At 40.6% G+C, this 26,990-nt stretch overlaps 1 protein-coding gene across 1 annotated transcript in view; it reads right to left on the reverse strand.

Moving 5' to 3' along the window:
* The window catches only part of LOC126395010 (anthrax toxin receptor 1-like), a 35,414-nt gene extending 8,503 nt beyond the window's left edge, over window positions 1-26,911 (reverse strand). Inside the window, exons 1-17 of the mRNA XM_050052191.1 lie at window positions 22,503-26,911; window positions 19,431-19,502; window positions 19,258-19,329; window positions 18,606-18,687; window positions 18,408-18,441; window positions 17,043-17,122; window positions 16,277-16,345; window positions 15,621-15,701; window positions 14,768-14,828; window positions 13,009-13,107; window positions 8,802-8,871; window positions 8,614-8,692; window positions 6,577-6,672; window positions 4,955-4,996; window positions 3,924-4,019; window positions 2,521-2,688; window positions 1,647-1,727 (exon numbers count right to left, since the gene is read on the reverse strand). Of these exons, the coding sequence (XP_049908148.1) occupies window positions 1,647-1,727; window positions 2,521-2,688; window positions 3,924-4,019; window positions 4,955-4,996; window positions 6,577-6,672; window positions 8,614-8,692; window positions 8,802-8,871; window positions 13,009-13,107; window positions 14,768-14,828; window positions 15,621-15,701; window positions 16,277-16,345; window positions 17,043-17,122; window positions 18,408-18,441; window positions 18,606-18,687; window positions 19,258-19,329; window positions 19,431-19,502; window positions 22,503-22,687 (1,467 nt within the window). The 5' untranslated portion in view covers window positions 22,688-26,911. The remainder of the gene's footprint in view (window positions 1-1,646; window positions 1,728-2,520; window positions 2,689-3,923; window positions 4,020-4,954; window positions 4,997-6,576; window positions 6,673-8,613; window positions 8,693-8,801; window positions 8,872-13,008; window positions 13,108-14,767; window positions 14,829-15,620; window positions 15,702-16,276; window positions 16,346-17,042; window positions 17,123-18,407; window positions 18,442-18,605; window positions 18,688-19,257; window positions 19,330-19,430; window positions 19,503-22,502) is intronic.
* Between the last annotated feature and the right edge of the window lie 79 nt (window positions 26,912-26,990).

Genomic DNA, 26,990 nt, shown 5'->3' on the forward strand with positions numbered 1-26,990 from the left:
GTGTGTGTGTGTGTGTGTGTGTTTATATGTGGGGGTGGGAGGGGCGGGTTTTCAATATGTATGTATTATTTTTGTTTGTTTTTATTCTGTGAAGCACTTGTGCTGCATTTTTAATGTATGAAAAGTGCTATACAAATAAAGTTTGATTGATTGATAACCAGCCCCTGAACATTTGCTCGTTGAAGCCAGTTTAGTTCAAATTCTATTAACTGCTGACGATTTGTCCTAAGTGCTATATCATAGGCAACTGGACTTACTTGAGTTTCTAGAAGATGTTTCCGCAATTCAGAACTGAAGAAGCCTCTTGGATTAGAGGTGAAACATCTTCAAGAAACTTAAGTAAATCCAGTTGTCTACAATATAGCACTTAGGATTACCATGACCTGGATGACTGAGAATCTTCATGCTGACCATTTACCAAAGCATACTATACTGTTTTACACTGGACTAAATTAGAGTGTAAAAAATTAATAAGGAGCATGCAAAACACGCCTTAAAAATGCTGAAAGAAATCAGGACATTGTAAACACACATGAATGGTGTGCTAAAGACGATGTAGAGGCCAAATATGTAATCTCATTTGGAATGAAGCAGCTTCATTGCTTACACTGTATGAAATGTGTTGCAGCACTGTGGCGGATTTTCTGTTAGTGAGATATGTTGTCAGCTGGTCCATAAAACCCCTAAAAAAAACCAGACTTCTTAAAAACACTTATTATATGGTACTCTGTCAGCTTGTTATCACAAAGTATCGCTTGTAGCTATATGACACTACAGTGAAATATTCAGATGGAAATATTTTGTTGCATTTATTGCATAATTAAACACACATTTCTACACTACTAGCTTGACAAACTGTAGTTGCTAACTTCACAGCAAGTTTCAAATCAATCACATGTTAACCCAGGAAACATGGCCCCTGTTGCTACATCTCTACATGTGTTCCTTTGGGTTGAAACAGCAGCACACAGCTATATATTCAAATACATGAGTGTCAAAACAGCTGATTGCCACCCTATACAGCTACTTAGTATACTATAAATTCCGCAAAAATAGTACAGTAACCTTAACTAGAAATTGTGCTAAAAAGTATAATGGACAAGAAAATGGAGTAAATCTGACAGTTTCAGGTGATCTTATCTAAATTTAGGGGTAATGGCTGCTCTGAGATCAACATTTCTTACTCAGGGAAAGATGAATCATTACATAAACTCTTGCGGGTGAGGGATTATAATACAGACTTCCCTCAGACTTATTTTTTCAACACTTGTGGATCCCACAGTCTCAGACTACATGTCAGCTGCCAACAGTAGAGGTCATCGCACTGTTATCCCCCTCAACTACAGCTGGCCTTTGAGGAATTGCATTTGCCTTTTCATAATGACTTCTCCAGAAGTCTTTACGTTGCAGTGCACTGTAGCCAGACACTGCTGCAGTCTAAATCCCACCTCACCGCAAGTTTTCCCATGAGCCTCTCTGCTCTGCACACTCTTCATTGCTCACAGCTGGTCTATTTTCTCAACGTTTTCAGATAGAAAAGAATTCCCCCATTTGCCAAATGCTAATGCACAGCCAAGGCCTTACGTCAGTTGGTAAAACGCAGGCTGAACGCATGCCTACCTGTGTAACTTTTGAGTTACTCTTACCTTGTCACCAGGATGTGGTCTCATCACGGACACACGGTCGTAGCCTTTTCTTAAAAGTACCCACAATGCATCCAGTTTGCTCTGTGGAAACAGAGATGAAATCAAACTTTGAAACCATTACAATAATCTTACATTTTGTTTTCTCTCTGGGTCACTCAAAAACACTGTTCCACACTGTGCACCTAACTCAAGCTGCAACAAAATGACCTGTATTACCCAATTCCTGCAGCCACTTCACAGTGACAAACTGAAGTGGTTTCAGTTCTTTGTGAGCTGACTTCATCGTTTTTAAACACAGCAAATACTTTGAGGATAAGGGCAGAAAATGCAGCTGTTTTTCCTCACAAAAGTGCTGGCTGTGCAGCCCTGTTCCCTGGAGGTCAGTCCAACAGGAGTCTGGTTTCTATTAGCAATCCCCTGCTGACTTTGGAGTCACTCCTTTAACCCCATGCTGGCCCCGGAGGAAGGGACTGTGTGCCAGTAGTCACCTAAGCATTATTACCTTAACACATCTCATGCTACTTTCACTACGGCATTTTAATAATGCTATTACTTACATATCCTCAGCCAGATTAACATGGAGTAATTTGTAACAGATGTTGCACTTCATGCACTACACATGCTTACAACTGAAAAAAAGCATTTGTCCCAGTAGTGCTATTAAACAATCACGAATGCTTTAATAAATTAAATGTAAGCTGAGCCATATCACAGACGTCTTCAAACAAATATCTCGCAAATCCTCCAACATTTCTAATTTTCTGTGTTGAGCAGTTGTAACCAACCATTCCTATATGTTTACCAAGTTTTTGTTGTCAACAGTGAGAGTTGAAAGAACATCTGCAGACCAAACATCTTCCCATTTGTACTGTACCTTGATGGGTGAGTACCACTTGCGTGGCCCCGGGGGTTTGTGCATGCCATTGTTAAGAACCCGTGTGGGGCCCGCCTCATACTCCTGCTCGGGCATCTTCACTTTGGCATTTTTGGCCTTTTCCAGCTTGGCTCCTTCTTCAGTGGAGCCTTTCTCACCCCAGCGGACCTGATGACGGAGCGTCAGAACACACCGCCTTTAATGTTTTTACATCATTGCCAAATAGATGGTCAGTAGCGTATAACTGTGAAATATGTCCGACTTGAAATCAATAGATGAGATGCTCTGGTGTTATTTGAATTTTCTGTAAATGCCATGGCCCTAAATCAATCAAAATTCGTAATTAGAGGTAATTATTCAATAGTCTGACTCACTGGATATAGACTGTGGGTCCCACACCCGGAAATTAGTTGGCATTCTTGCCCTACCGCTTTGATTGTCTCAAAGTCAGTGGGTTTTTTGAGTGGGTTTTTGGTCAGATCCCTGAAATAAGGTCTGTGGTTAACACAAGCTTAAGAGACTTTCACATTTGTTCTACGACAAAAAATATGCGAGTAAATACCCCACTCATGAACTTTAAAGCTTTTATGTGTCTTAAAAAAATCAGTTGCTAACAAGTGGCCCAATGAGACTACAGAACGCCAGGAGTGCAGTTGGTTTAGAGATATACAAATAACGAGAGCATTTTTTTACCCTATGAATGAGTGATAATGGTTGCTTTTCAGAGACTGTATAAAACAATGGATGTAGGTACTGTGATGTCACCCATTGGTTTGTGGACTCCCGTTTTGAAGCCTTAAGTTTGGCATTTCTGCCATCTCCATCTTGGATTTGGAAGTGACCATATTTAGACAAGAGGACAGAGCTGTCGATGAGTGAGGGTTGGATGTAACTCATAGACCGTACGACACCCGGCAGACAGCCTGTCTTTTAAAGCAGCTCCACCTGCAACTAAACATAATTTTAAGCCTTACTAAGATGTAAACAGGTGAGGTATATAAAAATTCAACCCCTGTACAGTTAATATGAGGGAGGAAATTAGCTATAGAGACCAAAACATTTTTTGTACCAGACTGTAAACATGTTTATTTCTGCTATAAAGTTGGGCATTTAAACATAGGGGTCAATGAGGATTGACTTGCTTCCTCAAGTGGCCATTTAAAGAACTGCAGTTTTTGGTATCTGCGTTTGCTTCATTTTTCATCCTGCTTGGCACTTCCAGACCTTCCTCTAGCACTGACAAAGTTGTGGAGATAGATCTGGCTAAGCAAGACTAACTTTTCAACAAAACCAATGTTGCAAACCTGGAACATCTTCGCAGGTGGCCATTAAGGATTTGCATCCTTGTTAATTAACAAAACAGATTAGGTGAGATAACTTGAGATTTATTTGATTTATTTCACCTCCATCCTTTTGATTCCCCCAACTCCTCTTCCTCCATAGTAGGAGGCGTCGACAGTCGGCCATTTCTTCTTAGGGGTTTCAAAGTCTTCATCATCCTGTGGGAGAGTGACAGGAAGTATGTTTTATTGATGAGCCATTTGACAGGATGGGTAGCTACAATTAAGGGATAATAAAAGAAAAAAATAACCTTTTACCTTTTTTTTTACATGAATATTAAAACATGAAATGAACACCTAGGGGATACCTGGTTTAAATGGCCTTTCACTGGTCAAATACCTAAATACCTCTCTGTCTGTCTGCCCTAAAAACTCCAAACCCAGCCCTTATTTTTGTCCCCTCTGTGTTGGTTGTCAGATCAGAGGAAATTACAGAGCCCACTGGCCAAACTTGTTCAGCTCTTTAATACACCCTGTCTGACTTATAATCTACCAGGAGGTCAGACAGTAGAAGCCATAATGAGGGCTCAGAGTTGTCTGTGAGGCTATGGTTGTCACTGGAGTCTGTTTTTGGTATAAATCTACCAGTTAATTTTCAGTTTAATTGGTGCAAATAAATACAGCCCGATATGTCCTACAGTCACATGCTAGCTTGCTGTTATTGCTCTGCGAGCTTGGGCAGTCAAAATGTGTTGCAATAACATGAATTTGTTGATCAGATTCATGTGAAATAACGTTATTAGTCAGTTTAATTCCATATTGTGTTCCATGAGGGTCCAAGAGGAAGTGATTTGGAAAAACATAAATTGAAGTCACAAAAACAAGGGAGAGAGAAAAAACAGTAAAAGTCAGGATTCCACTGTTATTCTAAGAGGGCGTTAACTCACATTGGATGAATTACCAAATGAGTGAAATCAGAGTTTAATGCCAAGAAGCAAGTGAATGACGCCACATGGCCATTGAGGTTTAAAATGTCCGAATAAAATGAACAATTAGACAACCTAAACACTGGCAACTGTCTGAATCTTAAATAATGAGCTTTTCTCTAGAGTCATAAGAAACAGATTGAGTAGTGGAGGCGGTGCGGCTCCTACCGAACTCTCCTCCACAGCTGGTGGTGGGGGTTCGTGGATGATCTGTGGGAGAAAGAAAGTAAAAAAAGATTTCATGAGAAGAGAAGAGGGGGAGGAAGTGTTTTCACACATCTTTCTTTACAGGAAAGTCACAAACACATGTATCAAAATTGAAACTCACATGATCTGCATGTCACAGCAATGTGTCTGCTGTGAGCAACAAGATGGTTACACAACAACACATGGCTGAGGAATTGTTTTTTCCTTTAAGTCTCTACTACTTTACAAGAGCGATGCACTGACCTAGAAATCTGCTGTCCAGATTTTTTGGCCTGAGGTTGTTGATTAGGAGAAGAGGAGAGTAACAGGCTCATAAATGCTGTATTATTTGCTCTTTAGTTCTGTATTGAGCAATGTTAGCCATAAAATATTATAGTATTTATGCTTGTTGAGTATATTACATAACCGCTACACAGCATGATTGCACATAGACTGTATTTTTAAGCATGCACAGTTTAGCCTACGTCTTGCACTATCCTCTCGTGCCTTTTCTTGTCACCACATGAGCTGTCAGTGTGTTTTTTTCACCAGTGTAATGAAGACAGTTTCTTCTACATTAAGCACACTTGGCAAATTAAACGATTCTGATTCTTATTTGTGATTTTCCTCCACACTTCTCTAAACCCTGGAACGCAAAACGATTCCCCATGGTAACCTCGCATCGCTTTCCTAAACAGACTCGCTGCACACAGGCTTGAATTTTCAGCTTAATGGACAAGAACAGGAAAAACTAAAGGGAGGGACAGCCATGTTGTAAAAGCTGACATCTCTCTCTGGCAGTTCTCAGCTTTCCCGTTTCCAGCGCTGGAAACATTGGAGTGGATTCTGAAGAGACACTGCACTCCTCATTTGAGAGGAGAAATACAGATTTTGACAGCGTGCGGCTGGTTACAAGAGAGTTTCCTGAAATATTGTGATGCTGGCAGGTGGGCCACTGTCTAAATAATGGCACAGGCATGTGTTTTTTCCAGGCGCATTTCCTCTTTTTGCGGTATCCAGAGCGGATGACTATCATAAAAATACTTCTTATGAAACTTTTATTCCTGATGAGTTATCTTGCTTCTAAAACTCTCATAGTAACAAAGATAACAACACAAAACAGCCCATTTGAGCTGGACATTCATATTATTCAGCTCCAGTACTGAGGGAAGAGTTTGTCAGCAGTTTTGGTCTTTCAGTGAATATACTGAGGACGTACTGAGAGGTGAGACTCAGAGGTCACCTGCTGTGACCTGCGGAAACACAAATTATTTCAACAGCAGCATAATTACTTAAACACACATGGCCTTGACCTTCTCTGACTGTGGCCTAAATTCAGCTGCCGGGATCCAAAAGGGCCGTATACCTTTATTGACTCATAGACCCTAACCTGCTCACCATGGGAATGTTGTTGAGGTTAATAAGATGCCTTAAAGGGTGTTAGCCAGACAAAACAGACCTGGTAAAGACATTTCTCTGTGTCTTATTGTCCGCAAGCAAAAAGTGTTTGAAGCCATCTTAAATTTGAAAAGAGCAGACCAGAAGCTATCTGTAAAGCAGCGTGTGTGCATGTTATTATTGCACTACTGTTTAAGAAAACTCACCACAGTGCAGCAGAGAGGCCAGAACCACCAGAGGAGAGCCAAGACCAGGAGCAGCATCAGGATGAGCAGAGCTATGGCCAGGATGGTCCCATCAGACTGTGACAGAGACAGACACGTCAGCACGGACTCTCTGAATGTGTAGAGCACTAAAAAAGTCGTAAACCACTTCTCTAGGCTTAATGCTTTTGTCGGGAAAAGGCTCTTTTGGTTTCATCTTCACTCGAATCACTACTTAAAGACTGTGATTCATCTGATTCTTCAGTTTGTTTTGCACTGTCTGGATTGGTCATACTAGTTTGTTTGCTTTTGTTAGTGCTTGTTTTTTCTTTTCTTTTTTTTTTTTTTAACAGATGGAATGTCCCATTACCCAAAAAATACAGTTTCAGATTTAAAGCTCTTCTTGCACAATGTGTGATGAAGAGCTGGGACAAAGTCGTTGTTGCAAATCACAACTAAGTCTCAAGTCTTTGCAATCAAGTCCCAATTCAAGATAGTCAAGTCCCAAAGTCTGTCTCCTAAACAAGTCATAATGTGCTCTTATCAGATTAATAATCTATTGAATTTACAAAAAACATTAAAAAAATGTTTTTAGTTGTTAAATGAGGTTTGGAAGTAGTTGCGTCTCCAGATGTAATGACCTCCAATTAGTTTTTTGTTAACCATTGGTAGTTTTTCTACACAAGAAAATCACTGATATAATTTTTCTAACTGGTGCTCACTAACCTAATGTAGGTTCTTTATACTTCTCTCCTGCAACTTGACTGGATGCTGTCAGATTGGTTCAAACAAAGTTCATCTGGGGAATTAAGTGTTGACTTGCAGGGCATGAATGGTGTTAATGTTAGCTGAATCAGGACATGAAGGGAAAGGAATTAACTCATGATACACTTTTAAACAAACATACTTTTAGTCTTTGGGCTCGGGGTATCAAGTATTTTCAAGTCAAAAGGCTCAAGTCCAAGTGAAGTCACGAGTCATGGTGTTGAAGTCCAAGTCGAGTTGCAAGTCTTCTTTGACAAGTCAAGTCTAAAGTCGCTGAATTTGTGACTCAAGTCTGATTCAAGTCCCAGTCATGTGATTTGAGTCTACACCTCTGGTGTGATGTAGTACTGTATATTTGTTTCATAAACTTCATACCTGTTTACGTCCTCTCAGCTCTACAGTGACATTACCTTTGCCTCAGACCTTAGCGATTACAGTGCTTTTTCATCCATAAGTTAGGGTGCTTCAGACCTAGAGTTGTCTTGCTTTGGTCTGAATCAGGGACTAATTTTGTTACAAAGTTTTGCCCAGAGAATTGCCCAGACTTGGTTCGTGTTCTCAAACGGACCAGATCATATGTGTGAGAAACCTGCTCTTGATTGATGAGAATTTCCATGCGGGAAAAATCCAGGAAGTAAACAAAACATTAATGAAGAGTACACTTGCAAGATAAATGTGACACTTTCTAATGTCACTACAACTACGCGGGTTGATTTTAGTGCTGGTCATCGTGTACTATATTGCTGTCATTGTTCATTTTGGGCAAACCATACAGTTTGAAAATGAGGCGCGGCTCCAACTAGAAAACAATGTTTTGATGCATTTGGATGCGCCAAATATGCATATCAAGGCAGTACAGGAGGAGGCGCACATTAATAATCCTCCAGGACTGTAACATGCTCATGTTTAACCCAAACAATGTGTAATGCAACTGCAGTTGGTGCGAACCCGAGTGCAGTTGCTGTGTTCACACCTGCCTAAACGAACCGCACTTAGGGGGATAAACGAACTTGAGTTTGATTGAACCAAACCAAACAGGGCAGGTGTGAAAGCACCCTTAGAAAACCTTTCAAGGCATTAACTAGTCACTCAATGCAGCACCAACGTTGGAATGATATTCAGAGCTTACTAATATAAGGTCGCTATATCTAACTAGGTGATTTGAAGAACTGCCAAAAATATTAAATTGACTGACATACACCATCTTGCAAAAAAAGAACAATTAAGCTGAGCCGAATGCCCTCAGAAACTTGACGGTGCTAGCTAGGTACTCACACAGCCAACAGTGGTAATGGTGACCGAACTGGAGATGAAACTGAGACCTTCGTTCATACTGACATAAAGGTTTGCTGCCCTGGAAAAGAAAAAGGAAAACATCTCAGCTGCCATTTGTGCAGTAGAAAAACAGAATGGATGGTGTTAAATGAAACCTCACATTTATTGAAATACATGATGGGACTTACATCCCCTCCTCTTGAAGCACTGGTGCAGGGCAGAGGAGATATGTATCCTCTACAACCAAAGGCTTCACCACTAGAGAAGAAGAGGGAGAGGGGTCAGGAAGAAAAGAAACAGCCAAACATTTCAGTCTTGTCTTGTGATTACAGTCAATAGTTTTCACGGACATATAAAGCTCCTGAACCGGTCTTACCCACTAATCCTGACCTGAATCACTTTTCAGTTTATGTCATGGTTTAGCCTGATTAAAGTAAAGTTTATTGACTGAATAATACCACATGACTTCACTGTAATTCAATAAGTATGCGCATATTAACAGAAGTTAAATGATGTCACAACTTCTGCTGTAATTCGATTAACAAACTACTTGAGAGGAGTGTTTCGTCAAGACAAATGCTTTGTTGTCTACTGTGTGAAGACATCTGTGTAACTCTAAGAAACACCAGTACCACCACAGCTTTTGTTTTTCAGTCAAATCTAGGTCCTCTCCTTGTCCAGCTGGCTTTTAGGAGAGCAGCTCCAACAAGCATCGTCGCCCAAGCCTGTCTGTTTATCCTGGCAGAAGGAGAACATACCCCAGAACTGAGGAAATCAACACAAGCAACCGCATGGGTCGCAACTGCTCTTCTCTTCTCCCCTCCGTCACCATGCAGGACGGAGGGGAGGGGGGACGATCAGCTCTGCCAAAAACAGCTCAGAAACTGGGCCAGATATGATCCTGTTCAGAGTTCATCTCTGCACCCACCTTGCACTCAGAATGGCCTCACACTATTGAAGCGTGACGAAAAGGCATGAGAGCCTTCTAAACGTCAAATTGCAGCAAAGTCCAGTAAAGAGCTGATGGGACCTGATTCTGCAGATTTCCGCTATTTAAATCCCTTGGGGATAAAAGTGCTGGCAAAAATCCACAGTCCATGTCATGATGTTTTATTGGACTCTTTACTCCCCAAGCGTAGAGAGAGGTCATGTTTTACAGTGAGGTGCAGGTGAGTGTCCAGAGTTCAGCTTTAACTGTTATTTGAAATTACTGCGTAAGATGATGGCAGATGTAGGATCTTTGAGACTATTCACCGGTACAGACTGTCGGCAATAGGACTGTATATTGGCAAAAATTTTGTGATACGATTCACAATCCAGGGGTTATGATTGAATATATTGCGAAACTGTAAACAAAACAATCTACTGCGATTTACTTTTAAAATCTTACTTTAAAAACTCTTTCTATGCTGAAAACTGTCAATGCTAGCAGCGTGTCCTTTGTGACTCTGCCTTTTTCACAGGCCCATGTTATTTCTGTTTATAATACTTGTTACAATGGAGTGGAAGAGTCAAATGACTGAAGATAGATTAGGGCTACAATATCGAAGGATCTAGCGGTCGTAAGTTAAAAACACAACAGAAAATGAACCACGGCATGAATCTTTGCAGGTAAACTATTAATAGTTAATGACTAATTAATTCATCAAAAATCAATACGGTGTTCTGAAAATCGATTCAGTACCACAAAACATAACACAATACTCAAGTGTGTCAATATTTTCTTACACCCCTTCTTGGAAAGGTCAATTTACAGTTTACAGCAGCATCACAGGGTTGTTAAAAAAAAAATCATCAGATTCAGCTACACTTGCATGTCATTCAACTTTTGTTTAATCCGCAGGCATACAAGAAAATAAATGTGAATAAAAAATAAATTTAAAAAATCATAGATCTTCTGTGCTGGACTAGGCTAATTCATTGAGCAGTAACTTCCTAGAGACTTCTTGTCACAGTGAGGAAAGACATAAAGTAAGTTAAACCAAAAATTTATGTTTTTACATTTTGTTTTTTGTACAACATAAACAAACAACAAAATATACTAACAAACAACAAACAAAATATAATATGAACTTTAGAGGCACTGGTAGGCAGCTATTGTTACCTTTGAACAGTGCTAAACTTGCTGTTCCCCCTCCATTTTCCATCTTTGTGCTAAGCTAAGCTAAGCTAACAAGCTGCTGGCTATTGCGTCATATTAAGTAGGCTACAGAGTGCTTTTTAGTTTTTCTGTAGGCCAACGTGGAAGTTAACATCGCCCTAGTTTCCTCGTCAAAATGCCAATGGGATTTCACATTGGATTTTGGATTTTTGCAGAAAATAAGCTCCATGTCAAACAAAAGTTTATGATACATTATGTTCAGCAAGATGATCTTCACTACTGAACATCACTTTTATTTCTGAAGTTTAAATGCAATCGCCAGAGGTCAAAAGGTAACGTTAGGCTATAAATGTCCCTACCACAGGAAGGCTTTAAACCCATGTTTGGTGTGATGACGTTCTGTAGTCTCAGTTAGCCACTTGTTAGCAACTGCCTTTTGTAAGACACACAAAAGCTTCAAAATTCAAGGGTGGGGTATTTATTGATGTATTTTCTGTCATAGAACAAAACATGAAAGTCTCTCAAGCTTGTGTTTACCACTGACCCTATTTCAGGCATTCTTCCAAAAACCCATTGACTTCGAGATGAGGGGAAACCAGGATTGCTAAAATGCTATCTCATTTCTGGGTTTTAGGATTTATTCCTGAGGCACTCTACACAGACATGAGAGAGGTATCAATCTTCCCATCTTACTCTTGGCAAGAAAGTGAATAAATGTATTTCCTAAAATGTTGAACAATATCATTAAAGACTTGTCTACCATTATCCACACTGTTCAATACTCCATGGCAACATCTGTCACTAAAACAATGGAGAGCGACAGGACCTGCCAAATCCCAGCTTGCCTGACTGTATTTGCTGCTACTTTTTCCTGGAGACACAAAGTCAAACATCGATTCATCTGCTCAGCACATGCAGTTACATATTGCTGCTTTCCTTTTCCCCATTTTACCATATTTGAAAAGTATGCAGAGGTCTGCAGCGGGCGAAGTCAGCGAGGGCAAGTAAAAATGCATTAGAGAGAAATGGTTTTCCTTATAGCCAATCACATATTTATCTCCGGGCGAGCTAACCCTGGCCTAATTATTTTCATTTAAAGTTTACCCCTGATGTGAAGTAAACAAGTTCCAGAGGATTGTGTGTAAACAATCTAGAGAAGTGAATGGATCTGTTGGAGGAGTATACAAGTATAATGGGACTGGCATAAGGAGATAATTTTACTCAAATTGTTTCCATGTCCGCTGTTTGTCTGCAGGAAGTTGGATGCTGTATCACGCAGAAACAATTACCATTCGGAGGAATTGTTAACATTTGATTAATACTGAGAACTTTTTTAATGTTTCACTTTGTTACAAGAATTTGATTTAAAGTGCAAGATGCCTGTGCTGAATGTTAATGGCATCACCAAAGTAATTACCATTAAAGAGAAGAACACAGTCCCTTTGGATAGCTAATAAGTCCTGCATGTGTGCTATCATGCATGCTAAATACAGTATAAACATGAGAAAGCAGAAAAGATGGTTAACCATCATGCGAATTGGTACTAAACTCCAAAACAGACCACTTGGAAGGCAGCAAAGAGAGCTGACAGCAGGAATTTTCCAGTCTAAAAAAGAGGCTCATGCATTCCTCTATCAGAATACGACGAACTCCAGTTGACTGATAAAGACACAGAGATGTATCAACATGTCAAGTTAGATAAGAAACACATCTGTTCACCACCTCTCCCTCACAGGAGCAGGCATTTTGTTTGCACCTCGGTGCTGGTATATATCTTGCTTTGTAATTAGACCAGCACCTCGTGCAGCTACTGTGGCATGCCTGGTAGGAAGTGGTTTTAACAACTATTACGGTAAACCACCAGTAAAAGAGTGTGGGGAAACCGTGTATCCTTAAGGCCCTTTTTTCCATCTACCTCGTGTGTGGTTCTCGTTCTCCTTTATCTCTTCTTTCTGTTTCCTTTCCAGGCTGTAAAATTACACAATGTACTGTTTAAAAAACATAAGACCAGTAACACCAGCGTGGCTGCTTGTTTGATCACAGAGGATTCCAGCTGTGTGGCTGACTTGGTGTTCGACTTTTGGGAAGCTCAGTAAGGTGTAATTTAGAGGAGTTTTACAATCGCCTGCACACTCATGAGTTTAATCCAGCTGTTTTTATAGTAAATGAACTGAGCGATCAGCTTTGAGTCAGTGTGTACTCAGTTAAAACACTCATGTGTGATCAAACTGCGCATGAAGTGAATCAAAACTTTGTTTCAACACTGAGGAGATGTTCAGCCATGTTTCACTCACTCTTAGTGAGGGTGTCGTTGATGCGGAAGCTGCACAAGACTTTATCGACGTTGCGCGCGTGGAGGAATCCATTCCCCCTCACCACCACTTGGAAGGACTCTGAGCAAGGAGAGGAGAAATGCAAACGTCATTTCAAGAATTGAAAATACATTTACCATTAACTGGATTTGTGGTTTAAAGTAAAAACCCAAACGTCTCATCATGTTACAACATTATTTGACAACAACCATGACTGGCTTGAAATGCATTCAGTGAGAGAGAGAGAGAGAGAGAGAGAGAGAGAGAGAGAGAGATTTGGTCAGAGAGAAGCATTGACATATGGGTATAATGCTTTGCACATGCCACAATAAAGCTGTCTCACAATTACTAAAAGGCTGTTGTATATTAAACAGTGTGCTGACTGGCATTATACACAAGTTGTAAACATACTGTAGCCTATATTGGCATAATTTCATAATGATCTGTAATGTTTTGTTTGGAGCCCAGCTAAATACAATGGATTTTTATCTGTTCTGTATCTGTGATTGTATCATCATATCATGATTTATTTGCACAAGCAGATGCGTCTGGTCAACACATTTTTTTTCCGCCTACTGTTTTGCCTGGTTTGGACGTGTCAAAGTTGGAGGCAGCTACGGTTAGGGTAAAGACGTCATGGTTAGGGTTAGCACTAGCCAATCAGAGCATAGTAGGGCAGGACAAGGCAGAACACTCTTAGGAACAAAAAAAAGTGTCTAGTCTCCATCTGCTTTGGACGGATTTCCAGCGAGACATGCTGGGCCAATCACAACTGTTGATGTAGTATGGGAAGCACTTTTGAGGCATTGTCAAAGAAAACCAAGATGGCTGCAGCTGATGCAGAGCTTTGGTGGTATATTTTTGCCAAAAGAAGAAAAACCAACTGCACTTAAAACTTGTCTTGAAAAGGAAGATGCATTTGCTGCACTTCCATCAGGGTGGGAGGAAAAGTTTAATATTCCAACTCATAATATGCCAGCTCATCCCTGCACACTGTGGTCTGTTTGAATTCTGTCGCTCAGGTGCATTTTTTTTCCTCTTTGCGTCAAGTTCTGTACTAATGTGTTGTGACTGACCATCTACACAGGGCTGAACTGGTCACTGGGCCCTCAACGCTACGTCAGATGTTAATAACACTCCTTTAAAAAACAAAAAAAAATTGGTCTGGCTATATCAGGCTATGTCTGTGATTAGCGTTAGCCGTCATTTTTATGCAGCACCATCCTCTCACAAATTCAATTAGAAAATTTGTCTATTGGAAATTCTGTCATTGGAATGTATAAGACATATGACAGGAAGTCCCACTTCACTGGGGTCTAACGGACAAAAAACACTGATAACATCACTGCTGAATGTAAGATAATGTACTGTACATGACTTAGGCAAATGTATAACCTATTTAACAACATATAAATCCCAAAATGTTTCCTTATTTGGTGTAATAACCATATTTTATTGCCATTTCTGTTGTTTTTTTACCTTCATCAAATATGCAAGCTCAATATATGGCAAAGGAAAGGGTTATCCGTCCAATAGTTATCTACATAATGACTTTTAATAAGGTCAGAAAAGAAATATATTAAAAGAAAAATAAACTTTGCAATCATTATTAGTTTACACATACATAAGGAAGCCAGTGTCAATAAAATCATGAAGGCTCATTTAAGATGTGCTACTGTCTGATTTCATTCATTAAGTGGCCTGACGAAGATAAACAGGAGGTAAATCTTCCTTGTCTTACCTCCGGCACAGATGCTAGAGGGCTCTGCTGCCAGGATCTCGATACAGGACCTCTTCAGGATCTGAGGAGATGAGGAGACACAAATCTCAGATGTTGGATCATTTTTAAAGAGTCTCAGATTGTGGCTATCTATACTCTTCTAAGTGACTGGGTTTCACTGTAGCCATGGCTTTTATGTACCTGTCAGTGAACCTTTTGCCACTCAGGTCTCTAGGCTTAAAGTTTCCCTCTATTCTCATTTGTGTAGTGCAGATACTGCTGCTCTCCAGGAATATACCAACTGTTACCCTGAAGACGAAGAAGACTGATTCATGACCCACTGCCCCGCTCACATGAATACGAAGCAACAGCCCTGGGTTTGCAGTTAATCTGCTCCAGATGACAGTCAGCTTGCCTGACCTTTAACTCTGCTCAACAAACCTCGTATCCCAGTAACAGCCCCTTCATGACAAACTGGTTTTCATTTCTCGGGCTAGCAAGAACAAAAATTTGAGTCAACACTACTGAGGTGGGTCTAAAGAGATACAGCACATGCTTTGATCATGTTTGGCCAGACATAAGCTGCAATGATCAGAAGCAGGAAAGTCACAGTCGTAGCAGGTTTTCCTGGAAGTCTGTCCCTGGCCGGGCTCCATGGACAGAATAACTTATCATGCTTTAAACCTGTTTTGTCGTGTTTGTGTTCTATTTGAGCAGCTTGTTGACGAATTAGAGGAGAAATGATGGGGGAAATTACACGAAGTCCATTAAAACAAGATGATTTCCTTGAAGTCATGTTATTCCTCAACTGTCTATCGGCCCTCAGTGTAACTGGTGCTATTGGCATTACTGTGGGCAGAAATGAAATCCTTACCGAGTCGATGACCCCTTGCAAGGCCTCAAATCCATCGTTTACGGGGAAGACATGGTCCTTACTATCAGCTATCTTTGCCAGCTGGAGAGGAAACAAGTTATTACAATCACAAGCAACAACTACACTCTTATTCATCCAAGACACAGAATTAGTTAAGCTCACAGCGTAATTGATTACAGAAGTGGCACATATGAACACAATTAACAATATTACCTAATTCACTTATTTTAGAAGACATACTAAAAAGATTTCATGCTGCATAATGGAGGACAAAAGAGATTCTTGACTCACATTATCATTAGGGTAATACGTGTATAATAATGCATACACTGTCTGAAGACATTTAATGTACATCTCTTGTCCTTGTTGGAACTCTTAAACATTTAATTCAGTTCACTAGGAAGACAGCCTGAGGGCTTGTTTGCTGATTTGGTTACTGATATAAGTGGCAGAAGTTTTACAGATTAGGGTGAAGTGTGCTTTTACTTAATGTAAAGCACTTTGTAACTGCTTAAAAACACTTGTTTCATTGTTTTCAAAATAATAGTTCGATTTACAAAGCTTCAAATTACACTTTTACTATCCATTCCATCCCCTTAAGCTTAGACATCATGAGATATCAAGGTACAGACTAAAACTTAGTCAACAAAACACACCTGTGTCTCATTGAAGTCCTTCACCCCCACGCAGTAAACAGAGGCACCAAGACTTCTGGAGCGGTTGGCCTGTCAAATATGCACAGATTCACAGCAAAAACAGGAAGAAGCTCAACACCTGGCTTCAATTACACCTCTGCATTGCATAATATCATCCAAAACATAGTTAAATAAAGTTCGTGTTTATCTGGCCTCTAATGAGATTTTACAAGAAATTGGGCAACACCATGTTCCTGGTGAATAATATTATTCAGACATCATATGACAAAAAAAATGTCACACAGATGCCAGAATGCCAAACAGAACACACAAGCCAAATAGTTAGTTTACGAGCATCAATGTCTGTGGCTTTTTGGTGCCAAGTCTGACAGTGAATGACAATCTAAGACCTCCCACAGCCAACTAGTGGAACATTTCCAGCTACTGGAAATGTCAGCTTCACTTCATCCCTGCTGTCAACATGTGTCTGAGGGCACTCAAAGCGGATTAAAGCCTCTGGCTGTATACCTCTACCTGTAGTGCCTGAATGGCCTGAAGAGCAAATAAATCCTTGGATCCCAGTGCAGATGTGAGGAGAATGACTGGGTTTTATGGGATGTATAAATCTGACTGATGCTCTGACCCCGCTTTTCCAGACTAAAGTAAAAGGATCAAAGTGGTGATGTATAGGGTGTCGGTGTTTGATCTGCTCCATCACATGCTCAGTCACACGATTCACCTGGTTATAATTTGTGTGGCCCATTTGATCTCTCTTTGTCTCTCTCACCTCTCTCTCAGCATAGTAGAAAAGATCCTCGTGCAGCTCTCCATCTGTCAGAGCTATGATAACACTGGCAGTGCGAACACCTGCAGACAGAGAGAATTTGGTCACCCCTGCCGCAATTCCATACTCTTTTCCCCCATTGCAAATAACCATGCAGCATTGATAAGATTACTGCTGTTTTTTGCAAAATCTACTTGCTTTTTATAATTATGAGTTTCATCCTTGAAGGTCTCCTATTCAAAACTGAACACAGTTATTCACATAGGCAATTCCAAGTCAAGGAGCAAAACCAAAGTGTCATTTAAAGCTGGGGTAGGCAGTTTTATTTTTGCATCTAATTTGAGCACATTGTAAGTGAAGTGGTCTGAACGAACACTAGACCTCTGCACCTCCATGTGGCTGTGTTTTCAGGATTTAGAAAATTTAGGCCATGATGAAAGACTTTGGCCAATCACATGACATTGCGGAGAGAGAGCATTCCTATTGGCTGCACTGCAAATGCAGATGGGAAGGCATATCCCTTCAGTAAAAGTCTAATTCAATGGTGGAAAATCCTGCAGAAAAGATGCTATTTCAGCTACAACAACTGGCAAAAAATAAAGACGGGCTTATCAAAAAGATCAAAAGAGCAACCAAGCTGATGTCACAGAGTGACGACATGTAGTCACTGGTTGGCAAAACACAGACAGCACCAACGGTGATACTATTTGAACCTGGTCAATTGACAAGGAAATACAACATTAGCACCTTAACCATGGTGCAAACTTGTTTAGTAATACAGTGTACAAGTAGATGGGAGAGGGATAGCAGAATATCATGACATGGATTTCCTCCTGAACATCAACATGAAAGAAAATACAGATGGATAACAGCTGTGAAAAGGGAGAACTGCGCTGACTAGAGGTCCTTTTTGTCTTTTCCCAGAATACTGCCTGTCCCAGCTTTAAGTCAATGGATCCCACTCAGTCACCTCAGTCAAGTCAACTCGGTCACCTCATTTAAGGTTAATAAGTGCCCTTAAGCTGTGAGCAGGTTGTTTAATTTGAATACTTTGTTGGCATGAAGCCATCCAGTGTTTCAAAAAAAGGAAGACAAAAACGTCAGCATTTTTCTACTGCAATTTGATGCAGCATTTAATTTATTTTTATCACTATTTTTCCCCCTAACTTTTTAATCTTCTCACAACCCCTCAGATGTATCTTGTGACCACCATGGACATCCCTGTAGCTGGGAACCACTGACTTGCTGTGATGCAAATACCCACAGAATTGGTCATACATTCAAAAAAGTTTTGGTTTATCCTTAGTTGCTTGTGAAAATTGACTTGAATTTACTTTGCTAATGTAGGCATATAAAAGTAATACATACCTTCAGTGTTTCCGTAATATATTTGCTCACTGGCCTGTGACAAAAAAGAAAAGCCAGTTTGAAAGACTATCTATCTAGTTGCATGCAGTGCATAGAGGAACTGATCCATGCTCAAACACAACAGCTGTGTTTGTTCTGGAGCCAGTATTGAGATAAAGCAGATGCCAGCTTGGAATTGGACATGCAGAGGCTGCTCACCCTCAGTATGCCCTCATGCATGAAGGTGTCTCCCCCTGGAAGAACCCTCTGGAGCTCCTCTAGACCTTTACGAATGCGTTCCCTGAGCAGACATACAGAAGACGAGGTAATCCACATTGTTGATAATCCAATCAAATTGAAAATATTTATTTTGTCAGATTCATTTGTGAACATACTTTTGACTACAACCAGACACTGCGAGGCGTGGTAACAGAATAATGGTTTCCATAAGGGCAGAATTTGCAGAAAATACCAGCAATGTGTAACAGATGAATAGATTGAAACAGTACTGGTTTGTATTGGCTCGAGAAACTCTCACGCAGATAGACAGGAAATGAGCCCTTTGTAGAATAAGATATGAGGGAAGCAGTGAAACAGTGAAAATATTTTGTGACGCTCAGCTGAGGAAAGATTAGACACATAAACTGCCCATAATGTGTCAGACACCACATGATGAATTAGCTGTCCAGACCAGCAACACTATAGACAGATCACAGCGAGGGAAAGTATCTGTCTGGAATCTTCTGGGTCGTGAAAATGAAGGATCATAACTGTGTGGCGTGTGTCCATATCTGGCGTCAGACTCATTCCACTCAGCTGCGTGGCAAAAAAGCTAAGGATTGAAGGCAGTTTTGAGGGGATCTGCACCCACCTGTCTTCTGTCAGGCTCATCAAGATCCTTCCCTCAGTGGAGAACACAATGAAGGACATCCGCAACTGTGGACTGTGGCAAGGAGAAGAGAAAATTACACTCTGTTGGATCAGTGATTATTTCTTGTAACATATTTTCCCACAGACACTTGATGACACAGTTATGATTTTTACCTAAGGAATTTATGAGCTAGATGTTCAACAAAGTTGTAGATTTCTGTCCAGTGATTCTGCACACTCCCAGATCTGAGGAGAGAAAAGCCAAGTTAATAACGATACACGATCTCTTCTCTGTGCCCATGTTTGAGTGTTGCCAAATTAACAGTAGACCATGGACACATTATGGAACAGACATTCAAACAGCCTCACACACCTTTCAGTTAGAAGCAAGACCCCCAGAATAAAAGAGATCAAAAACATGACGATTTTATTTGCATAGTCATTTCATGTCTCTTTGTAGTCATTTTGTGTCTCTTTGGGGTCATCTTATGTCTTTTTGTAGTTGCTTTGCATCTTTTTGTGGTCCTGCTGCATCCCTTTGTAGATATTTTATGTCTCTTTGTAGTTGTTTTGAGTCTACGTGTGGTCTTTGACTCCCCTTGTAATAGCTTTATGTCTTTGTGGTCCTTTTGTGTCTCTTTGTAATTACTTTGGGTTTCTTTGTAGTTGCTTTGCATCTCTTTGCAGTCCTTTTGTATGCCTTTGTTGATATTTTATGTCTCTTTGTAGTTTTTTTTACATCTCTGTGGTAGTTTTGTGTATCTTTGTAGTTGTTTAACATGTCTTTGCAGTGTTTTTTGTGTCTCAAGTGGTCGTTTTGCCTGTCTTTGCAATCATTGCACCCCATCCCCTTGGGCCCCTGGGCCTGTGCCCAGTAGGTCAGTAATCCATGCATGGTATAGACCTCTAACTGGAGAGAGAACAGCAAGAGCCTGCATGAGTAAATGCTTTGGCAACACTGCTGGTTTATTCTAAGGAATAGCAATGATGTCGCGCTCCTCAGATTACTGGTAACATCTTTATAATGCACCTGCAATTATACCAGTGTTACTGGAGTCAGATAAATGAACCCTCATTAAGCCCTCATGTGACCAACCCTGTGATCTCAACTAGGTCAGTGTGCATGTTAATCGTCCTGCACTCCACTCCCTTTCTGCTGATGAACTTCAAACTGACCTGGCGCTGTTCACATTCTTACTTGATGTTTTTAATGGATTGTAAAGCATCGGCCACAAAGTACTCTGTATCCTGCTCTGTTAGGAAAGTAAGATAAATGGGTAAAAGATTTAGGAGGAGGGAAGCTTCTTGGTCATGTATCATCTAATCTAATTATCTAATTGTCCGTAGATATCAATATACGGGTACATCAGGTTAATAAAGAACAGTTTGCGAGCTTGCATGTATCAGTGATGATGCTTATCATTTAAACTGTTTTTATAACCCCACACCCCCCCGAAACATTTCTCAAAACACCTATTTTTCCATTGTTACCATGACACAAGTCCCAGCACAAACAGCCCAGCCAACAGGCTGAAACACTGGAACATCTGGATGTAATGGAGAAAGGGCAGTGCAAAGACGAAGAGGAGAGAAGAGGAGAGAAGAGGAGAGAAGAGGAGGAGAAGAGGGATCAGGCAGATACTGCAAGAGTACAGTGAGGGCAGGTGGAGGACATCACTGCTAAAATGCAGCAGAGCGAGCTAAGATCCCACCTGGAGAGAAGACAGGAAAATAAAAGTACAAGGAACAGCTAATGCAGTGAATTGATGCCCGCCAGGTCACACATGCAATATAAATCTGTGTCGTTAAAACATGGCTCATGCTTAAAATTACTCTCTGTTATGCACAATTGTGTAATTTCTCCTTGGAGTAACATCAGTGTGCAGAGAGGTGGCACTGGCATGTAATGTAGGACAACTGGAAAATCCACCACCATCTCCGGAGGGAGCGCTACAGAGAGAGGAAGCCTGCAATCCTCCAATCCCATCTTCCAGATAAGAAAAAATGAGGAGTTGGATGATACATCTGTTGTTGACCTAGTTGGCAAACACTCTGGCTTGTAATAAAAAACAAGTAGTTTTAAGCCAGGTTTGCAAAACACAAATGTCATAAGGTAAGTGCTCTGTTCCAGTCCAAAGGCAACAGCCTGGGTAAGTTAACTGTCAGTGCCAGAGGAGCTGTGTGCATATTTATCTACAATATACCGGCTTTCTCTTTAAGTCCCAGTCAGGAAAACTCAGGTAAACACTGCTTGTGCATAACACTGACCCCTTTTGAGAAACAGCTTTCACATGACTGGCTTTGTTGATGAGATTGCTCAATTTCTGTTTAGCTAAAGTTGTAGAGCATGGAAATTGAATTAACAAATGCAACATGTATAACCCCCCCAGATAACTGCACAAATTATAAGAAATTAAAGGAAGCATAGTAAATGTTCAGTGTGGTTGTTTGGACCAGGGGCCCATAGTGCATGGCTAAAGGAGACACAGAGGCCACCAAAAACCAGGTTAGATAAATATGGAAACTGTGTCTAAATCAAGACCGACGTATCCAACTTTGCAGGGAGCCAAAATATCCTCTGCTGGGATACACAGACTGTGTGAGAGCTCTAAGAGAGAAGAGGAGATTTGAGGATACACTTAGCAGCAATTCTGGATAAAAACTGCCCACGTGGTAAATGTTATGTTAATGAGGATGACCACCAAACACAACAGGCAGCCACAGTGCTTAAAGCCTGTGTAGCCCTGCAGCTGACTGATGAATGGGGGAACACCTAACACAGCACTAACCGTTACCATCTGTAATGTTCGACATATGCCAAGCTGAAATGTAGATCAAGGCCTATCAAAACAATGCTTCACTGGCCCATTCATCCATTTTCCTGCATGATATGACACCAGGGGGCGTCCCGATGACAGAAATGGGGATGACATCATGAAAACATTTTTGGCAGACCATGATGGGAGAAGCTCCAAAACAATATAGAATATTTCATATGAACTTCATGCATTCCCAATCATGCATAAAGTACCTATTTTGAGGCTGTAAGCAGAGACAGATGAGTGGAATATTCAAGTCAGGCTCAGCTGGTGGAGAGAAATACACATTTTTTTCATAATCTAAAATTAATGTTGTTTTTATTCACTCATTAACTTACATACATCATAGACATTAACATGACATGAGCCAATTCTATTCATCCACCCTCTCTTAAGACAGTCAGGTAATGTGTATCAGGTAACTCACTTGTCCAAAACAAAGTAGAGATCAAAGCCTCCAAAGCATGAGGATGACCCAGCCTGCCTCCTGTCCTGGTTCGGTCCAGCATTGCCAGCAGTGAGAACAACCAGCGCAGCACCAAACACCACTGGAAACCAGGAGCTTCTGCTCCAGCACAAAGGCATTATTCTGAAGGCTGCAGAAAATCTCATAAAACCAACTTCAGTAAAGAAAAAGTTGGTTTAAAGAAGTTGCAAAGTTAATCCTCCTTGCTGATTCTTCTTTCAATCCTCCACGGACGTCTCCAGCATAAAAAAAGCAATAATCCAAAGGAGAGCAGTGAGTGTCACTAAGAAGTGGAGGGGAGAGAGAGAAAGCATGAGTGTTGTGGCTCTCACTGTTGTTGGGACCCTCTCATCACTGGCTCCGACACAGCATGCACAAAAGATGAGAAGAGCTCCACAACCTCCCACTCTTGCTGCTTTTTGTTAATGACAAGACCATGCAACAGAGAGATCCTCAGACACTGGATGTCTTAAGAGTCTTTGCAAAACTCTCTTTGTTTTTTGCAGCTCTCTCTCTCTCTCTCTCTCTCTCTCTCTGTCTCTCTCTCTGCAGAGGAAGAGAGTGATGAAGACAATACAGTGGAAACACCAGAATCTGCTGGCTTGTCCTGCCGCCTAGTGGTGATACGTTGCTGGTGGTTTCAAACATCAGCCCATTAAGTATAAACTCTGTGACCCCAAATACTGTAACACTGCTGCAACACTACCTTTGTGAAGCCTGTTGTGCAGCGGCTCCCCAAGAAATTTTTCATTGAGGTGGCCAGATGGGGCCACTAAAGATCTTGAGGTGGCACACCAGATCAAATCCACAAGCCATAACCAAATTATAGGAATTCTATTATGCTGTAAAAGTTAATAGGCTGATTGAAAACTGTGTCAATATGTGAGTGGAGGAATCACATACTCATATACTTTGATTTCTTATCCTGCAGTTAATATTACTAATTATCTGATGTGCACAGACTAATAGCAGTTCAGTTAACATTTTAAGTTCCACAACAGTCATGTTTTAATGTGTAATTTATCTACATGTTAGGTGATTCCAATATAGAGCTTTAATTTGAAGGAGAACAAGCAACAAATCATTTGCTGAGACTGGTGGGTACCCACAGAGCCCATTTCCATTCAGATATCTTAAGGTGGGAGTGCAAGGGTCACATTTGACCATACCTGTTGTTACTTCAAGAAAATTAAGCCTAAATTTGGAGCATTGTTTAGCCCCCCCCAACTATCAACCTTCACCCTCACTTAAAAAATGAACATAAGCACGCCACGGCCTCATGTTGGCCTCCAATTACTTTCGCCAGAGGGGTCCAGTTGGGGGGCCAGCAATTGTCAGAGAGATGTTGACTCATCTCTGATTTTAATTTCTAGCTTGCCATGGTGTTGTTTTGGATTGCACTATAATGAAGTATCAACCACATATGTAGAGAAATGGGTGCAAAGAGTTTGGGAAACACAGAAACTAGATGACCTATATCCCTTTTGTTCCTTTAATGCTTGATCCTATGTGATTTATGTGAGCACTGTGATATTTGCAAGTCCCTCAAAATGACATCATTGGGAAGTTCCTATTGGCTGCTGTTCTAAGCCACCCTTGCCGCTTACATTTCTCTGCAGGAGTAGGTTTGAGTCAGAGGAAAGAGTGACTATTTGTGGACACAAAGGATTTTAAATGTTGAAATTCGGCACATTTAGCACACAAGCAAACACACAAAGATAATAAAGACAAAAGTTCTGCTTGGTTATCTGTTCATCAGTTTTTCTTCTGTTTTTCTCACTACCTACAGCATGTTGCTCTGTATATTTTGCATATTCACACGGAGAGTTCCTCTTAGAAGAAGAAGAAAATAAATACTTTGTCAATCCTGGGGGAAAATTCAACTTTTTCACTGTGTTGTCATATACACACAGGTCCAAAATGCACACACATGCACAAACAGGACCTAAACATGCATTAAATGGAGAGATGTCAGAATGAGAGGTCCATGGAGGGGTGCCCCAAGCAGTTGGGGGTTCTGTGCCTTGCTCAAGGACACCTCAGCAGTGCCCAGGAGGTGAAATGGCACCTGTTGAGCTACCAGCCCATGCTCCGTACTTGCTCCAGATGGGGGCGTGAGCCAGTGATACTCTAGTTCCCAACCCAGGTCCCGATGGACTGAGCTACTGTCGCCCCAAAGATGTTCTTTTGTGTCAGATGTGAATTAGAATTTTGAACTTTCTTGCAGATTTGAATTCATGCAAGACTGGTAAAAAAATGAGTGCACAAATCAATAATCTCTAATTCTAAGATTGCACAAACTGTAGACTAGTTTGAGCTTCAGTGACTCCATCTCAATCAAACAAGTTGCACAACTCCTCTCTATAAGCAAGATGGCATGGCACAATGGAAAGCAGTTGCTTTACTTGGTAGGGTTGAATCAATCAGTCATCGATCAACTATTTTCAATCATATCTAGGACGGTGGTAGGACATATACTAAACAATATCACTTCCCTTGTCCACTAAAAAGTGGCCACAGGGTTGTTCTCGTTGAAAACCTATCTACAAGCTCATGAGTCCTGAAAATGACTCATGCCTACCAGTAAAATTATTACACACATAATAATAAGATATAAAAAAGCAAGTACTACTGTACTGTTACTAATATGGCCATAGACAAATCATGTCAAAATCACACTGTAATACTTACTTTTGCCCAAATGCAGCCAGTTGTTGGAGACACAATTCACTCTGAAATGTCGGATTCACTCAGAGTACAAACAGTCTGTTGTTGGCATGGGTCAATACTAAAATTTCAGGTCATAGTTATCCTGGCCAAAATAATCGCAATTCATGATATCATCTTGATAATCATCAAATTTTGCTTACATCTTAAAATGTCATGAAACCATATTGGAATCACTTTAACTCTAATTTTATTCAGAAAAAAATATTTCATTACATCACAAACAGGACACACATGTTAAAAAGCATTTCAACTATTCAAAATAGCATCATATCTTTCAGTATGACATATGCCAGTGCTTGATTGAGATCTTTTGTGTTTTATGAGGTTGGTGTGTATGCAGCCTGTTTTTTGCAGGTTCTCTTTTATTGTTGGTTGCCCAGCAGTCTATAGTGCTGCTGGACACAACATTCATGATTATAACGATAATAGAAATTCACTACGAAAATGTTCTTCAGATGCAGTATTTTAATTAATATATTAGCGTATAGTACTGTAATTTAAACCTCTGGTCTCACATTTGGCTTGAGCTTTCCTGTAAATGTCACTGCCAGGAAACTGGAGGAGATGGGTCTCAATTTTGCTTATGATGATTCTTCAGCAGGTTTTTGTCCACCCGGGTCATGGCTGGCTGTTTAAAGACTGCTGACACTTTGATCAAGACCAGCAGGATGGAAGCTGACACAGCTGCTTGCCCGCCAACAGTGTGCATCTACTGCTAGCTCACCTAGCACTACTGAGCAAATGTTACAGCTCAGCCGAGGAAGATGGCATCAGTGTTTTCATCTAACGCTGTCAAGAGCATGAGCATCTCATCCATGAGCAGATGCACGTCTCCTTCTGCGTAGTGAAACAGTTAGTGGGTGTAGTTTGGTAGAAAGAAAATAGTTCCTAAAAAGCTCAATGGATTATCTTGAATAACCAGGTCATGATTTCTGGAAAGAGACAGTGCTGTTGAGTTTTTCAAATGTATTTTGTTTGGCGCTCTGAGCACCACAAGCTGAGTGCCATCTAGTTCCATTACATTCAAGAGAAGGCAGACATCTCTACAGCCGATATCTCCAACACTCAGCAAGTCACACCAAACAATCTAGACTGATAAATACCACTACAGAGGAAGAAAAACTATTTTTTATTTTGGGTTGAGCAGTCATTGAACATTCTTGGTAACCAGAATCATTTCTCCTATCCATGGGAGAAACTGGAACTTTTGTTTCTGTATGTGGACAGCTTTGTGTGTTTAGATAAGGAAGGGATTTTTTTTGGGAAAACCATCTAATATTGTTTATTTAATATTTATGTGTTTTAGCTGCCTTTAACAAATTCCAACATTTTCAATAAGTCCTAGCTAGTGGCGTGCTAAATGTCTCAGCTCGAGTCCTTTCTGAGCAAGTTGAGGAATGATAGAAGTTCTTAGCCAGCAGAGATTGTGACTGGACAGATAAAAAATGACTTTAGAAGAGAGCATGACTGAGTTTTATAGGGAACCAGGTAATAATGATGGAAATTTCCACGCTGCCATGCTTCATGGAACCTGCAGTTTTCTTCTGTGCCTCTTCTATGCAAATATTACTAAACTGATTTATTCATTCATTCATTTGAAATGTCATGTGTCGCAGTATTTTATTTTAAATTCCCGGCAGCTGTGCTTCCTGTTTGGTCGTGTGTTACAGTCAAAACAGTGTTCCTGGTGAGAAGTCAGTGAGGGATCACATCTGCATG

Source organism: Epinephelus moara, chromosome 8, assembly GCF_006386435.1.
Source record: "Epinephelus moara isolate mb chromosome 8, YSFRI_EMoa_1.0, whole genome shotgun sequence".
In the NCBI taxonomy this organism is placed as follows: Eukaryota; Metazoa; Chordata; class Actinopteri; order Perciformes; family Serranidae; genus Epinephelus; species Epinephelus moara.